We start from the raw sequence: 16659 nt of genomic DNA, 5'->3' as shown, positions 1-16659 counted from the left end.
AAATAAATATTTTTCTGGCATCTATTCTAAAGGAAAAAATACATAAATTCAGGCAAGGCTTCAGTGGTGAGGAAATTACAACAAGACTTTGGGGGCTGGTTTCAAAGGGTTTCTGTGATGGTCTGTAGTAGAACATCTGGATTTGAATTCAGTAGCACTTCAGAGACCAACCAGATTTTGTGGGGGAGTGTAATCTTTGGGGAATCAGAGTCCAGTAGCACCTTTAAGACCAACAAAGATTTATTCAAGGCATAAGCTTTCGAGTGCAAGCACTCTGATGATTTTATTGTGCTACTTCAGACCAACACGGCTACTCATTTGAATCTGTCCTTTGGGGAATCAAAGTTATCTTCTCTGACAAAGGGAAATCTGACTCTTGAAAGTGTATACCAACAATCTTGTGCTTCTGGGCTGAAATCCAGCTGTTCGACAACAGTCCACCACAGTGAGCCTCTGCAGCTGTGGTGGTCTGTTGTCAGCTCTTGAACCACTACACCAGGCTGGCTGTCAACTGGTGTATCGAAATGGGCTCAGAGTTCTTTTAAGGGCATGTGGACTGTCTGTGGGAGGTAGCATTCATCTAGTCCATCCTTCCATTTTGCCTACAGAATGGAGAAGCCTGCCTGAGTCTGTCCCAACTGACCGGGACTGGTTCCACACACTCGTTAGGCAGTCCAGCATTTTCCAATGCCTTCCTGATCCCTAGGCTTTCCCCTGTTCTCCAGAATTGTGCCGCATGGCTCCCAAAACCCTGAGTTTGTGATTGGCGAACAACAGCAAACCAAAGGAAATCTCTCAAAGGGAATTCCCCCCCCCCCCCTCAGTTACATTTCCTTTCTTTGCAGGTTGAGTGATCCAGGAAAGTGGGACGAAAGAAGCCTGTCGCAGCGCTCAAGGTCTTGGTCCCATAACGGATTCTCAAGTCTAAGTTCAAAATACACCAGCCACCGCAAGAAGCACCGGAAAGAGAAGAAGGCAAAGCACAAGAAGAAGGCCAAAAAGCAGAAACATCTGAAGAAGCATAAGCCCATTAAGAAGAAGAGGGTCTCCCCTTCCACAGAGGCCGGATCTTCTCCTTCTACCAAAAGGGCAAAATCGCCTACCATTCGCGAGAGGGCCTCTCGCTCTTCCTCGCTCTCATCCAGGGACTCCTCTTCTAGAAAGGACTGGTCTAAATCCGAAAGAGGCAACCAGAGCTCCCTGTCTCTGTCGAGCAGAGGCTCACACTCCTACTACCGGTCGAGGTCCAGATCGAGATCTTACTCCAGAAGAAGCTCTAGGTCCAGAGCTGCTTTGAAGTCTTCTCGCTCCAGGAGCAGGTCACGGTCCAGCTCTAACTCCAGACACCCAAGAGCTGTATCCAGTTCTCCCAAAAATATCACCGCGCACCTTAACGAGCACAAGGCCGTCAGTGCTGAACCCACAAGAGCAGTGTTACCGCAGGCTGACAAAGTGGTGATCCAGCCCGTCGTTGCTGAAAGCATTCCAGTGATACCTCTCAGCGACAGTCCGCCTCCGTCTCGATGGAAGCCCGGCCAAAAACCGTGGAAACCATCCTACGAGCGGATCCAGGAGATGAAAGCCAAAGCCACCCATTTAATACCTACTCAGGCGACTTACAACTTAGCGAGCGTCAAAGAGGCCAGTTCGGCCTCTTCGTACCACAAGCGGCGAGAGACGTCCGATAGTGATCAGAGCAGCTATTCCAAAAATCATAGCACCCGGAGCTCTGAAAGCCGGCGCAGGTCGAGAAGCCGGACGTCCCGAAGCAGATCTTACTCCAAGTCTTATTCACGATCCAGGAGCCCGTCCAGCTCGATGTCAAGGTCGAGATCTCGATCCACGGGCAGATCCCGTTCGGTGAATAAATTCCCCAGTGATCAGTCATTCTACAGTGGGTCATCATCTTATTTTTCCCTAAGTGACGACGACCAACAGAAAAGCAAAAGGAGGTCTGAATCCAGGGAGAGGAGTGTCCCGCCCTCAAAGAAAAGGCAGAGTAGTTCTGAAAGCACGCTTCAGTATGTGAAAGAAGCAGCTCCTCGGAAGCTCAGAGGGAGCGCGAGTCGATCCTCTTTGGACTTCTCCACAGACAGCGAGCAACCTGCTAAGCCACAGCTGGTCCTCGACAAAGGGCACTTGCAGCCGGATCAGGCTACCCGGAAGCAAAGTAAATGCAGGTCGGTTCCCGACAGGCAAGAGGAGAGGTCCCGGTCCGAGTGGGGCAGCGACAGTTCAAAACGGAGGGTTCTGAAGGACAAATCCGAGTCTCCAAAGACTGGCCGGAAGGCAAAAAGGAAAACTCACGCCGGCACTAAGTGGGAGTCTGGGTCCAATTCAGAAAGAGGTGGGAACAAGAACGATAAAGACGACTCGAGATTCTCCTCTAGTAAAGAGGAAGGGGAAGCTTCGTCGGACTCCGACTCGGAAGTCGTCCTTCCCAATCTTAAGATGAAAGTCAATTCCTCCTCGGGGGCTCTGAAGGCGGGTAAGCGGCAGTCACCCCCTTCTCACTCAGGAAGCTCCCCTTCTGATGGGGAGGCTCAAGGGAAATCGCGGAAGCAAAAACGGAGCCTCAGAAAAGCAGGTTCCAAGAAAGCAAAAGAGAAATCCAAGGGGAAGAAGGAGAAGAAGCAGAAAGCTCCGAAGCAAAAGGAGACATTTCACTGGCAGCCCCCGCTGGAGTTTGGGGAGGAAGAAGAGGAGGAGGAGGAGAACCTGGCCGTGAAACCAGCTGCCAAGGAGGAGAAAGCCTCGGGCGATGCCAAGGAGAAGAGCCAGGACCCAGCTTCTGAGAATAGCCAAGGGGCAATAGAACAACCCCCAGGTGATGAAAAGCTCCGTGAAGAGGAAACGCCCGCTGATGAAGCCACGGGCAGAAAATCACCGGCTCTTAACAAACGCAGTAGAGTTAATGAGGAGCAGTCGACTTCTGCTCCTCCTCCAACGCCAGTCAAAAACGTGGATGTTCCAGGAAGTCCCAAGGGAGCCAAAGCCCACGGTGAAAAGGAGGGAGATGTTCCGCAGATGGATGACATGGAGATCTGTACCCCGGACCAGAACTCGCCCGTGAAGGTGGGTCTGGCTCTTTCCCCAGGAAGTCCAAAGGGAAAGCTCCCACCTGCTAAAAGGAGGAAGACCTCAGGGGCAGCAAGTAACCCCGAAGCAGAACCCGCCACGGAAGGGCTTGGTGCGAAGGAAGCGGTCGCTGTTACAGCAGAGAGAAACAGAGGGGGCCAGAAGCTGAGCCCCCCGAGCCCCACAGTGGCAGTGGCTGCCACGGAGAACACGCTGAAATCCGAAGCGGCGGAAAATGTGCAGGGCAGCGTGGCGGATAATAAATGGAAGCCACTGCAAGGCGTCGGGAACCTGCCGGCAACGGCTGCGGCGGCCAGTCCAGCAGAAGCCAAAAACGCAGCCTCCTCCTCAGAAGCAAAGCCGCCGGGTTTAAGGATAGAAATCAAAAGCAAAAACAAAATCCGACCGGGCTCTCTGTTTGATGAAGTCAGGAAGACGGCGCGACTCAATCGGAGGCCGCGAAACCACGAGAGCTCCAGCGAAGAGGACTCTCCCGCCCGAGAGGACAGCCCGTCGCGGAGCCGCAGCCGGTCACGGAGCAAATCGGACCTGAAATCCAGGCACAGAACCAGATCCCTTTCCTACAGCCACTCGAGGAGCCGATCGAGGAGCTCCACTTACTCCTACAGGTGGGCAGAGTTATTGGCGCTTCTGCCGGGGGCCGTGCTGTTTCAGAAAATCTCTGCAACCAGAAAACGCTCCTCGTCATTTTCTGCACAAGCACGCTAGCCGTTTCAGCCAGCTGGGAGAATCTCTCTCATCTGGGAGGAACTCCACAGACCTGTCTGAATGCTGTTCCTCTCTCTGCCTAGCTTTTAAAAATGCGTTTTGTTTTTAACTGTGCAGGTCAAGGAGCTACACGCGAAGCCGGAGCAGGGGGTGGTACAGCCGAGGCCGGTCAAGAAGTCGCAGTAGTTCCTATCACAGTTACAGGAGTCACAGGTAGCGTTTCCTGCCGGTCCGCCCACTAGAACAGGCTTTCTCAACCAGGGTTTCACGAAACACAATTCCTACCACGTTGCTCTTTCCTTGTTTCAACAGCCGCACCTATAGTAGAAGTCGGTCCCGCAGCAGCTCTTATAATCACCGAAGTCGATCCAGGTACGCTACGACGATCAGTATTACTAATGGGGAAAATGCATTTAAGGAACTGTTTGTTAATAACCTATAAGGCAGTACATTGATAAGGTGGGCTTCTAGCTGACTACAGATGCCATGGAATTAAGCAGGCTTGTTTGGGTCTTCAGCAGAAGAGGGAGGAGTGTAGGAAGCTTAATGGAATTAAGCAATACAGTCTAAAATTATTTGTCTGCATCATAGATTCAGGCAGTTTGCCTGTTGGCCTGAAGCTGCAGGACCAAACTGGAGTCCAGGGGCACCTTTAAGAGCAACCAGGTTTATTTCTGGGGATAAGCTTTCACATGCACGCAGCTGTGCCTGAAGGGGCGGCTGGAACAAACCTCTTTGCTCCCCTAGCAACAGCGAGTGGGGAGCCGTGGCTGCGCCAGAATACTAGCTGGCTTCCAACAGTGTATTTGTTTAGAACAGGGGTAGTCAAACTGCAGCCCTCCAGATGTCCATGAACTACAATTCCCAGGAGCCCCCTGCCAGCATTCGCTGGCAGGGGGCTCCTGGGAATTGTAGTCCATGGACATCTGGAGGGCCGCAGTTTGACTACCCCTGGTTTAGAACATGGATACCTCACCTCTCCCGAGGGCCTGCTCACAAGTAAAGCATTGCAAAATAGACATTTGAGAAGTAAGCCAACTTTCCCTTGAGCTGCAGCTGGTCCTCTGTATTAATGCCCTTCGTGAAATGTCAAGCACATGACTCCCCCCCTGTGTCTCTTAATATTTTTTATGCCTCAAAGGACGGGATTGCTTAATAGGTTCCCGACTCCCAGAATGTTCCTTTCGAAATTGCTTTGTTTTGCTGTAAGAGTCTACGGGGGAGAATTCCTTGTTGAATCAAATAACCGGGGCTTCCCTTTCCTCTCCCACACAAGCAGATCCTACACCTATGACAGTTACTACAGCAGGAGCCGCAGTCCAAGTCGCAGCAAGAGGAGCAGCAGTTATCACAGGTCTTCTCGCAGTTACGATCGGCGGTCCAGGTATGTACTGCGAAGGGCACCGTTCGACCATCTGCCACAGTTCAGAATTCCTCCCGGTGACCCGTTTTCCGTAGGACTGATCAGCTTGGTGGGCTTGGCCCGGGCAGGAGGCTGCATAGCCTGCCTAAACCAGCCGGACCTTACTGAAGGGGTGTTGAGATTATTCAGCAGGGCACGCGAGGGCATCCTTCACGTGTGCTGCTTCTTGTCTTCAGGGATAGCAATTGACTTGTCCAAACGCCCCGGTCAGCACTTCTTCCAAAGGCAGCGCTACCTAAACCACGCGGCTGGAAAATCAGACATGGCGCTATGCTTTGGGACAAACGGTTGGCCTGTGACTTGATGGGTGGCTGGCGGGGTGGGGGGGGGGTGTTAGAAGAAGAAGAAGAAGAGTTGGTTCTTATATGCCACTTTTCCCTACCCGAAGGAGGCTCAAAGTGGCTTACATTCGCCTTCCCTTTCCTCTCCCCACAACAGACACCCTGTGAGGGAGGTGAGGCTGAGAGAGCCCTGATATTGCTGAAGAAGAAGAAGAGTTGGTTCTTATATGCCGCTTTTCCCTACCCGAAGGAGGCTCAAAGTGGCTTACATTCGCCTTCCCTTTCCTCTCCCCACAACAGACACCCTGTGAGGTGGGTGAGGCTGAGAGAGCCCTGATATCACTGCCCGGTCAGAACAGTTTTATCAGTGCTGTGACTAGCCCAAGGTCACCCAGCTGGCTGCATGTGAGGGAGTGCAGAATCAAACCCGGCATGCCAGATTAGAAGTCCGCACTCCTAACCACTACACCAAACTGGCTCTCCTATAAGTTCTCTTTTGTACGTCTTGGATCACCCTTTGATTCCAGGATACCATGTTCTCGCAATGCTGGATAAGCAAGAGCTGATTGTTTCTGCCTTTATGTGTATTTTGGCAAAACAATCCATTTGAAATTCAGGTGTGTAGCCATGGTGGTCTGACGCAGCAGCAGCACAAAGGTACGGCAGAAGCCTTTTGATTTGTCGTCTGCTTCCCAGTCAGTGGGGCTTGCTGAAAAGTGCCGTCCCTGAGAGGAGAAACCGGAAGGCTCTGTTCTCGTTCCCCTAGGTCTTACGGCTCGGACAGCGAAAGCGATCGCAGCTACTCGAACTACCGGAGCCCGAGCGAAAGCAGCCGATACAGCTGAAAGCGGCTTCCTGAAAACGTGGATTGTATCGAGCGATGTTTTTTGACATCAACGTTGTGTACAGGACTCTCTCGCACCCATTCCGTGCTTAGAGCCAGAAGGACGGGTGCCTGATGACCTGCGGCCTTAACTATGAACAGTGACCCCCCCCCCTCCCCAGCGGTCTCGGGATTGAAAACACCAGGTGTTGGCAAGCGTTAATGCTTGTCGGGAAACATTTGTCTGAACAATTTCATATGCCACAAAAGATACCTTGTTGTCTGCGCTGCTTCACAACCAACGGGGCTTGCTGCAGAGTAACCTGGGAGGCAAGAGCCGAAGACCTGAGCAAGGGGGCGTGTGTTTTTCTAAGCCCTCCGGTTCAGACAGCAAAAGCGATCACAGTTACACTAAATACCAAAGCCCGAGTGAAGGGAGCCGACACAACTGAAAGAGGACTCGTGAAAATATGGACTGTATTGAGGGTTTTTTTTCTTTTTGCATCAGTATCGTGTAAAGAACTCCCTCGCGCATGCACACACACACACACACACACACACAAGCCAATGCTCAGAGTAGAAGAGATGGATGCACAGAATTTTGTTTTGTTTTTCTCCTTATGCTGTATACTCTTCTTGGAGTTGGACTTCTATTTGGATCGGCTGGCTTTGGGATTTGAGAAGAGATGTCTGCTGTGTCGAAATAATCTGGGGACAGCAGGGGGTTCCTGGCCTGTTCTCAAAAATATGCTGGCAACTATGGAACTGTGACGAAATATTGTTCTTAAAAGGCTACCTTCTGTGTAGTCAATTAAAATCTTCTCCTAAGCATCGGTGCCTCAGTCCCGCGGTGTCCCGGACAGAACACAGTATGGCCTGATAGGTATCCTTAGTGCTCTGGAGTTAATTAAGGTGGGTTCTCCGTCTTGGCCCTGCCCATTTTCTTTCTCTTGGACCTTTTCACAGGAGAGGCAATTTATGGGTGAGCTTTCTCACGAGACACAAAGTGTCACACTTCAGTTCAGGGGCCGGGCTCGCCCTTGTTATTTGAACCCATGGCTCAGATTTTGCCCCTTGTGAATATTCTCAAAGTGATATTAGATCAGGGGTGGCCAGACTGGGGCTCTCCAGACGTCCATGGACTACGACTCCCATGATCCTTTGCCAGCATGCTCATGGGAATTGTTGGACATCTGGAAAGCCACAGTTCGGCCACTCCTGTATCAGATGGCCCCGTTTCAGTTTAGAATAATATCGTTGTTGCTGCCTGCGGCGGTTAAGAGAATCAAAGACTTTGACCTGGTTAGTCACAAGGTTGTCTCCCACCTGGATGCTGTTTCCACAGGACCTTTTTACATAAAACACATTGAAATAAGTGCGCCTTGAACCGCAGAGCTGCTGTTGGGGCTTGCGGCTATTTTCCAGTTTAAGGTTGCCCATCTAATGAAGACACGTTAGTACTGTAAGGTTATATACAGCAGCTGTGAAAGTAAGAGTTCATTTTCAGCATTCAATGCCCCCCCTTCCCCCCCCCAAAAAAAAAGATTCTGTGTTTGTAGATATATATTGGTTTACAAAACTCATTTTCCAAGTTAGAGGCATTGGATTTTTTTATCCCAATGCTGAGATTCAGAATTTCAGAAAATCAAAAACTTTTCATACGGAATAATTACTTGGGGTGAGGGGTTTAATTTTTGTTTTTACCAGAAGTTGCCCGTGCATTTTGTGGCAGAGGGAGATGCCGCTCGTAGCCGTAGCAGAGATAACAGACTTTGTTAACATTCTGTGATTTTTGAGATGCCGTACATTTCTTGGATGTTAAAAACGGACACCTTTCGCCAAGCACCAAAACCTGTACATTTCCCCCCACCCCCCCTTACTGCGGTTGAGATATGAATAATCTAAGTATCAGATATGGTCATTAGGTGTTGCTCTTTGAAAAACACCACAGGGGACTAAAAGGAGGACCTCTTCTTTCTCTTCCGTTTGTCCATTCCGCATGAGGTTCAAGTCTGACGCATGTGGAGGTCGGGCCTAACAGAACCGAAGTCCTACAGAATAAAGAGACGGCACGGCATATAAGGTCACCTCAGGCACTTTATCCTAAGTATCGGCCGACCCTTTTTTCAGAGATAGTTCTCGGGAGAGGGGGGGGCACTCCCAATTTTGTATTCATTATTTTGTAAGTAATGAATGTTTAAACTGCCATAAATTCTAGTGTGTATTCAATTGATTGCATATTGTGTGCCTCTGTGTGTGTCCCATTTTCTTTCAAAGGGGAAAGAAGAGAAAATGTAAATCAAGAAACCCGGAAAAGGTTAAAGAGATACGAACATGCTCCCTGTAATATGTGGAAAAATGGGAAATGTTAATACAAAATTGCATGTATTTACAATGGAAGGTAAAAAAGCGGCAAGGCATCAGTGATAGCCTCACTACACAAACGTGGACCAAATAGCCTAGGCCACATTGTGGCTTTCTAGAAGCCCATGGACTAATTCCCATGAGCCCCTGCCAGCACAGGAAGGGGCTCATGGGAACTTGTCCATGGACATCTGCCCGAGTGTGTCCATCCCTGTACTATGCCATGTGGGCTCTCAAGAGAAGGACGAACCATGCTCATTGACTTAAGCACAAAAGGAGGGTGGGAGGAAAATGACCTAGGTACCTTTTTGGTGTACTCTGAAGCTCTTACTCGCACATTTCTCTGAGCTGCGGGGTGTCTTGGGGACAGCGCAGGGTTTTGCTTTTGGCAGTCGGGATTCAGAAGGCCTCTCCCCTCCACAGAGCTGCTGCCCCGTGGCTCTTTGGATGCCTGCTACAGCCTTGGGGAAAGTTGCCGTGACATAAAGCAAGCAGATCTGCTCTGCAGAACAGTATTTGTGTCTGCGAATCTGGTCTTGAAAGCAAGCCATTTCCCTTTTTTATGAGAGTGGATGGATGCAAAGATGATTTCACGCCCACTTCATGACTCTTGTGCTTGTCCTAGTGCCACAGCAAGAAATTTGTGGGGAGGCAGCCCCTCCCCTCCCATCTCTGTTTCATGCCCTTTCCCCCCATGTTCTAGCGGTGTTTCCCTCTCTGCCTCCACTCCCTCGATGTAGGTCTATCCTCATTTCTCTTCTCACCTCTGGTTGTTGGGAACAGTGTTGTCTGGTAAGTATTCTGCACAACTGCAGACAACATTTCAGTTGGGAATTTAACGCCCTTCCCTCAATTTTTATTTTTCCGCAAACCTGGAGGGTTCTTAAGCTTGGGATGGGGGGGACTCCTTTCTTTTAACCTGGGCCGGCTCCACAGATTGACTGCAGATTGGCTCACACTTCAGAAACATGTATAAATTATTGCCATCTGCCCAGTGCATTTGGTATCCAAGTTCATCAGATCTCAGAAGCTAAGTAGGGTCCGTCCTGGTTAGTGCTTGGATGGGAGACCACCAAGAAAGCCCAGAGTTGCTGTGCAAAGTCTAGCAGTGGCTGGGCCAAACTTGTTGGATCTTGGAAGCCTGCCTCATCTTTTTTACCATTGAGAAACAGTCTGCTGGCTTCTAGAAACCCCAGAAGTGGCACGAACACACACAATATGGCTGGGAAGAATGGCTGTGGACATGCTGACCCTGGCGCCCCTTCCCTTCTCACCCCCCCCCCAGGACCATCATTGGCCATCTTGGGGGTGGGGGCAGGTTGACAATGACGATATACGGTCAAATCACCCTATAAATATTTAACCGATTTAAATATATATTCTAAGAATAATTGTGCCCCACCCATCCAGGAAACCCCAGGGCTTTGCAAAACCCGGTTTGAGAAAGGCTCCTCCAGAGAAACAGAGTGGCCATTGTGCAAGGCAGGAGGCTGGCCTAGAGAATCGGTCTGACCCTGCAGCGCAGCACTCTTCTGCTGTTCTTATCAGGGGGAGGCCTCGGCGGCTGCTGCTGCCGCTGCTGTTGCCCATCCAGAGTAGCGGTTTGACCACAGTGAACAAGGGGGTTGGGCTAGATGGCCTCTATGGACCCTCCCAGCTCCTTGATCCTGGTGTACGACAGAAGGCCGGACTAGACGGACCCCCGGTCTCAGCCAGCAGCAGGGCCCCTCTGATGTCCTTATATCCCACGGGATTCTTAGACGCCTTAAAGTGCAACGCCCACCCTGCGGCGCAGCAAGGCAGCGTGGCCGGGCATACTGCTCCTGACCCAGGAGGCTCCACCCAGGGCCGCCCCTCCTCCCCAGCCGTCCGAGCAGCCCCTCTCGCCGCTCAGCACAGCCTCCCGCGCCCCCGTTGCCTTGGCCCAGGAGCGGGGAGGGACCGCACGCGCCCCCCCTCCCCCGCCAGAGGCGCCCTGTCTCTTTAACGGCCCCGACGCAGGCGCAGCAGAGGCGGCGGCTCCCATCAGCTGGGCCTGGCTGGCTGGCTGGCTGGCAGCGGCCGCCGGCCCTCCCCTCCCTCCCTCCTTGCAGAAGGGGGCCCTGCGGGCGATGGGGGGCGCCGAGTGACGGGAGCCAGCGGGACCCCCCTCCCCAGGCCGGGGCCAGGCCGCGCAGGGCCCGTTTGCAGAAGAAGGAGCCCCCCCGCCAGCCCCCCCCCCCCGCCAGGAGCCAGCCAGACCCGGCGTTTTCATGGAGAGCACAACCCCCCTGCAAGGAGGAGAGCGACGCGGCTCGGCGGACCGGAGATCCCGGCATCAAAATGGTAGCCCCCCCTCCCCCCAATCTCCTTCTACCCCCCCCCCCAGCCCGCCCCCACCTCCGCCTCCCCCCCCCGCCTTCCGCGCCGCGGGGCTCCCGGGCAGCTTCTCTGCGCTGCTTTTGCACGTCGGAAAAGCCCCCCCCCCCCGGCCGCGCTCTGGCCGGGCAGAGGGAGGGGAGGGCAGGGGAGGGGGCCTGGGCGGCTCTGGATGCGGAACGAGCCCCGTCCAGGTCTCCAGAACGGGGGTGGGGTGGGGTGGGGGGGGGATGCAACAATAGCTGCCTTGTGGCCCGCAAAGAGTTCTCCTCCCTCCCTGGCAGGCCGGCCGACCCTGTGGCAATGCATTGGCTCAGGGCTAGTCAACCCGTGGTCCTCCAGATGCCCATGGACTACAATCCCCATGAGCCCCTGCCAGCGTACGCTGGCAGGGGCTCATGGGAATTGTAGTCCATGGGCATCTGGAGGACCACGGGTTGACTAGGGCTCACCCGGGGCAAATCATCACAAGTTGACAGTCCGGACTTCTTCATTTTGGCTTTTGGGGGGGGGGTGCGAATATGTATTTGAGCGGAAAGGCCTTTCCTTGTAAGAGCCTCCAGAGCGGGTTTTCAAAGAGTGGGGGTTGGGCACGGAGGATCCCCCTGGAGAACTGCTGAAATATTGCACTGCTCTTCATGAATTCCCTGTCTCCGTGGGAGGAAGTCTGTGGAAGTTTGCCTTGGTGGCTTTTTGCGGGGGGAGGGGCAGGGGAAGGCCCCCACCCTCCCCATTTTCTCCTTTTGCAGAAGAGAGCTGGGGTCTCCTTGCATGCAGAAACCCAGCAACCCAGATGTGGGAGCTCACAAGGCAGATGGGAATGCAAGCCTGCGTAAAAACCTCCGAGGCCCACCCACGGCTCCTCCACCCGCAGGAGGCCCAAGGGCAGAGGGAGGAACGGGACGGGAGCCTGAGACAGGAAGGCAGCCTTGTGAGGCCCTGAAAGGGTTAAATGATCCAGAAAAGCCCCTTGCTTTGTCAGACGTTTCTGGATCCACCTGGGTCCTGAAGGCACGTGATGCTTTGGCACCCCCCCCCCCTTTAAGATCATTTTATAGTCTTTTATGGCAGGGGTAGTCAACCTGTGGTCCTCCAGATGTCCATGGACTACAATTCCCATGTGCCCCTGCCAGCGTTCGCTGGCAGGGGCTCATGGGAATTGTAGTCCATGGACATCTGGAGGACCACAGGTGGACAACCCCTGATTTAAGGTACAGCACGTGTGTCATGAGTGGCTTGCCATGGCCTGCCTCCATGTCCTGACCCCCGGTGTTCCCTGGAGGGACCACCGCCCAAACCCTTGGAGGTCTCCCATCCAAATATTAGCCAGGGTCGGCCCTGCTTAGCTGTCGAAATCAGACAGGATCGGGTTTGTTGGGGCCCTTAGGTGCAAACTTGACAAAGAGGACCAGATTGGAGTCCTATTAGAAAGTTTGTTTGACTTGCCCAGCCTGCCTTCATTTGGGCCGTAAAGGAAATCCAGACTTAAAATTGGGTTCTCCGGCTCTCCGGACCGCAGCTTCTTTAGTTAAATCAGCAGCGGATGGTGCTGTGAAGTCACAAACGACTTCTGGTGACCTGACCCCTCGCTGGATTTTCGAGGCACGAGAAGGGCAGCGGTGATATGTCACAGCCTGCCTCAGTGTGGTGACCTTGGTCTTCCTCAGGGGCCTGCTCTCCAAACGCTGACCTGGGCTGACCCCGCTTAGCTTCTGAGATCTGCAGAGGGCAGGCCAGGCCGGGTCAGGGGGAATGCAGATGGTTTCAGGGACAGAAATCTGAGATGGAGCACGGCGTCATTCTCTGGTGCGAGACCCTGGAGGGCCCGGATGTCCTCAGACAGAGTGGTCCACCAGGGCCAAAAAAGCTGCCCTCCGTCACCACGGCTAGTAGACATTCAGACTTCTCCTCCAATCAGCTGTCTAGATACAGGATGCAATGCTAGCTAGCCATCTCCTACTTATAATCATCATAAAAGGGCTTTTGAAGGGCATCTTTAATTCTGGGGCATGGCATCCAGGAAGAAGGGGGATGAGCTTCTTGGAAAACCACCGCAGCAGACGGAGGAAGTGGAACTTTTTCCTCCTTGCAAGATCGGGGGCGGGCAAATCTAAACCGCTCTCGGTGCCCCAAAGGAAGGGACGTTGTGCCTTCCTTGAAGGTGTCTGGGAAAGGCCGGCCTGCTGCTGATGCTTCAGGTAGGAGCCGGTCTCTCTTGAGGCCTGCTTCAAGCAACGAGGAGCCGGCTCGGAGAACTCCCTGCCGGAAGACGAAGTGACGGCTGCTGGTTTGCGTAGGTTTCTAGGCTCAGAGGCCTTAGGATACCAATTGATGGGGAGAGGGTTGTCGTTTGCCAGCTGTTTGTGGGTTCCTTCGAGGCACTGGTCCTTTCCAGTCCAACATCCTGCTTTTCTATTGGTCTGCTCCAACAAGGTTCCTCTTGTGTCCTGCTTGTGAACCGGGGTGTGTGTGACGTGCCGTTGAGTCAATTCCAACTTAGAGGGAACCTACGAATCCATAACCTCCCGAAGGTCCTTCCGTTCGCAGCCTCGCTGGAGTATTGCAACCTGAGGCCGCAACTTCCTTGCAGGGTTTCATTCCAGACCTGGGTTGGGGAATATCTGGAGACTCTGAGGGTGGAGCTGGGAGCAGGCGGGATTTGGGGCAGGGAAGGGCTTCAGTGGAGGATAAAGCTAAGGGGTCCCCCCTCGCAAGCCACCCTTTTCTCCAGGAGGACTGATCTCTTCACTCTGGAGGTGAGCTGCAATTCCAGGGGGTCCCTAATCCTTACCTGGGGACTAGATATATTTTCTTCAAATGGAGGTCTGTGAAGAGCCTTTCAGTTCTTTTGGCACTTTCTCCAGGATAACAATGGCCATCATTAAAGTGAACTTACTTTTTCGTCTTTTGTGACTATCTATCTATCTATCTATCTATCTATCTATCTATCTATCTATCTATCTATCTATCTATCTATCTATCTATCTATCTATCTATCTATCTATCTATCTATCTATCTATCTATCTATCTATCTATCTATCTATCTATCTATCTCTAATTTGTTTGAAGCCAATATATCCAGTTACTAAGTAAAGAAGCTTGTTGCTTTTACTTTAAGAAATAAATTATTATTTTTTTGCCTATTACGATTGTTTGTTAATTTCCATTTGGCTGTGTGGGCAACTTTATCTAGTGTTCCCACCTGGGGACTGATTCAAATGGGTGGCCGTGTTGGTCTGAAGTAGCACAACAAAGTCCAGTAGCACCTTGAAGAGCAACCAAGATTTATTCATGGCGTGAGCTTTCGAGTGCTTGCACTCGAAAGCTCACACCTTGAATAAATCTTGCTTGGTCTTAAAGGTGCTACTGGACTCTGATCTTATTGCACCTGGGGACTGGGGGGAATTAATGAAGGAATGAACGAACATTTAATTTCTACAACCCCCCTCCCCGTATGGGCTTGGGGCAGCTCACAACAATAAAACACGCTCAATAAAACCATCCACAATCATAAAATTACAATGAAATACAGTACAATGCAATACAATTTTAAAACGCCATCCCAGCCCCGTGAGGCCTTCCCTCAGGCTGCCTCCTGGCTCTGGGCTTGAGAGGTTTATTGCTTAGGGGTGGATGGAGGAAGAGGTTCCCGGGAACTCTCAGCTAGCCCCCTTTCCAAACCCCGATGAGCGATCTAGCAGGGAAGAGGTTCTGAGATCCCCAAAGCTGAGCAAACAGAGCGTGGCAAAATCTCTCTCTCTCTGGCTTTTGTTCCCACTCATTTTTCTAACCTCTTCTTGCAGCCTCCTCTCAGCCTGCTGGGAGTTGGCATGTGACGGCTGCCTGAAGAGCCGGTGTAGGCAGAGTGGTGTGAATGTTGTACTGGGTTCGAATCCTCGCTTGGCCAGGGGACTCCGGCCTGTTGCCAGGTCTCCACCAAACCTCCCTTGCAGGGCTGTTTTTTTGTGACAATAAAGTGGAGAAGGGGAGAACCATGCTGGGTCTCAAGAGAGAGATAAACAGAATATTATTGAAAGAGTAATTTAAAACAACAGCAGCAACAACAGTGGGCTCTGCACAGCATTGCCAACTTCCAGGTGGGGTCTGGAGGTCTGGAGGCAGAAGTGATTTACGGAAGAAGGCATTTTGTTCTAGGAAAATGGCTGGTTTGGAAAATCGACTCCATGGCATTAGACAGAGGGTGAGTGGGTGGACAGAAGGGCCTACTGTGTCGGTGCTTGGCTCTTGTGGCCCTTTCTTGCAGGCCCAGGGAAATGCCGATCACAACTCTGAGGTTGGGAGGTGAATTTCCTCCAGGTCAGACTAGCTGGGGTTTGGTTCTAATTCTGGAGGAGGCATCATCTGGGCCTGGAATTGGGGTCACAGTGGAGGGCAGGCAGTTGTGAATTTCCTGCATTCTGCAGAGGGTTGGACTAGATGACCCTGGAGGCCCCATACAACGGTGATCCTATGATTCTATCTTGCATTGTACCTCGCTTCCCCAGTCCACTCCCTCTAATCTCCAGGAATCTCCCACCCTGCAGTTGGCAACCCCAGTCCCTGTCAGTTAAGCGTACTTCTCAGGGCCAGCTGTGCAATTAGATCGTGCAGGATGCGGATTCTCTGCTCAGATCCTGACTTGCAGCAAGCAAGGCCCGGTTACGTAAAAAGAAGTGGGGGGGGGAGAAAAAGTCAATTGGTGGGTTCTCCAGGAACTCTGCTTTGCAAGGAAGGGGCCCTGGGCCAGAAATGATCCCACCCTCTCCCTTCTGCCCCCCCCCCCAGGCCGCTGCTTGCCTGGCCCTTCCTTTCATGAAAAGCAGTGCCATTATGGGACTGCCAGGGCTGTGGCACGGTGCCAGTAATAGCGCAGCTCGTAATTTGAGCACTTTTCAGAAAATGGCAGGGAAATGCCAGGTTGGGGGGGGGGGGGGGGCAGCCGTGGCACGTGCATGCCTCGGCTGGTTTGAATTAGCACGACACTGAGCTGAAGCAAGATTATTGGGGTCTGCAGTGTGTGTGTGTGTGTGTGTGTGCGCTGGAGGCAGCCAAATGGACCAGCATTGGGTTTCTGTTCCCCCCCCTCCTGCAGCCACCGGTGGGAGATGGGGAGAGAAGGGTTGCAAGATCCACATTAGGAAAGACCTCGAAATTTGGGGAAGGAGCCTGGGGAGGAGAGGGCTTCAGTGGGGTGCCATGCTAGAGAATCTGCCCTCCAAGGGAACTGATCCTCGTTGTCTGGAGATGAGCTGTAATTCCAGGGGATCCCCAGGTCCCCCCTGGAGGCTGGCATCCCTGGGCTGGCAGGATTGCGAGGAAGTCACAGGAAACCCCGGGCCAGGGATCAAGGCTGCTTTCTGGAAAGAGCTTTTGGACATAGAGGCCTTCTCTGGCTGGGATCACAGCCGACATGTCTTTCATTTATTTATTACTTATTTTTGTATGTATTTAAAATAAAATAGGATGATAAGAAGAGCTGTGCTAGATCAAACCCGTGCTCCATCTAGTCCAGCCTCCTATCCTACACAGAGGCCAACTGGTTCCAGTCAACCTGTGGTCCTCCAGATGTCCATGGACTACAATTCCCATGAGCCCCTGCCAG

At 52.4% G+C, this 16659-nt stretch overlaps 2 protein-coding genes across 7 annotated transcripts in view; both read left to right on the top strand.

Moving 5' to 3' along the window:
* The window catches only part of NKTR (natural killer cell triggering receptor), a 34780-nt gene extending 26217 nt beyond the window's left edge, over positions 1-8563 (top strand). For 5 of the 6 annotated variants that reach the window (XM_077304010.1, XM_077304012.1, XM_077304014.1 and 2 more), the window contains 5 exons: positions 846-3707; positions 3925-4020; positions 4120-4179; positions 5084-5191; positions 6278-8563. In XM_077304010.1, coding sequence (XP_077160125.1) covers positions 846-3707; positions 3925-4020; positions 4120-4179; positions 5084-5191; positions 6278-6356 — 3205 coding nt within the window. In that variant the 3' untranslated portion in view covers positions 6357-8563. The remainder of the gene's footprint in view (positions 1-845; positions 3708-3924; positions 4021-4119; positions 4180-5083; positions 5192-6277) is intronic. The other variant, XM_077304011.1, reaches the window with a different exon arrangement.
* A 2133-nt stretch (positions 8564-10696) lies between these two features.
* ZBTB47 (zinc finger and BTB domain containing 47) overlaps positions 10697-16659 on the top strand; it is a 28508-nt gene continuing 22545 nt past the window's right edge. The window contains exon 1 of the mRNA XM_077303225.1: positions 10697-11023. Coding sequence (XP_077159340.1) covers positions 11021-11023 — 3 coding nt within the window. The 5' untranslated portion in view covers positions 10697-11020. The remainder of the gene's footprint in view (positions 11024-16659) is intronic.

This window comes from Paroedura picta, chromosome 11 (assembly GCF_049243985.1).
Source record: "Paroedura picta isolate Pp20150507F chromosome 11, Ppicta_v3.0, whole genome shotgun sequence".
NCBI lineage: Eukaryota > Metazoa > Chordata > Lepidosauria > Squamata > Gekkonidae > Paroedura > Paroedura picta.
This window is presented reverse-complemented; position numbering and strand designations above follow the sequence as displayed.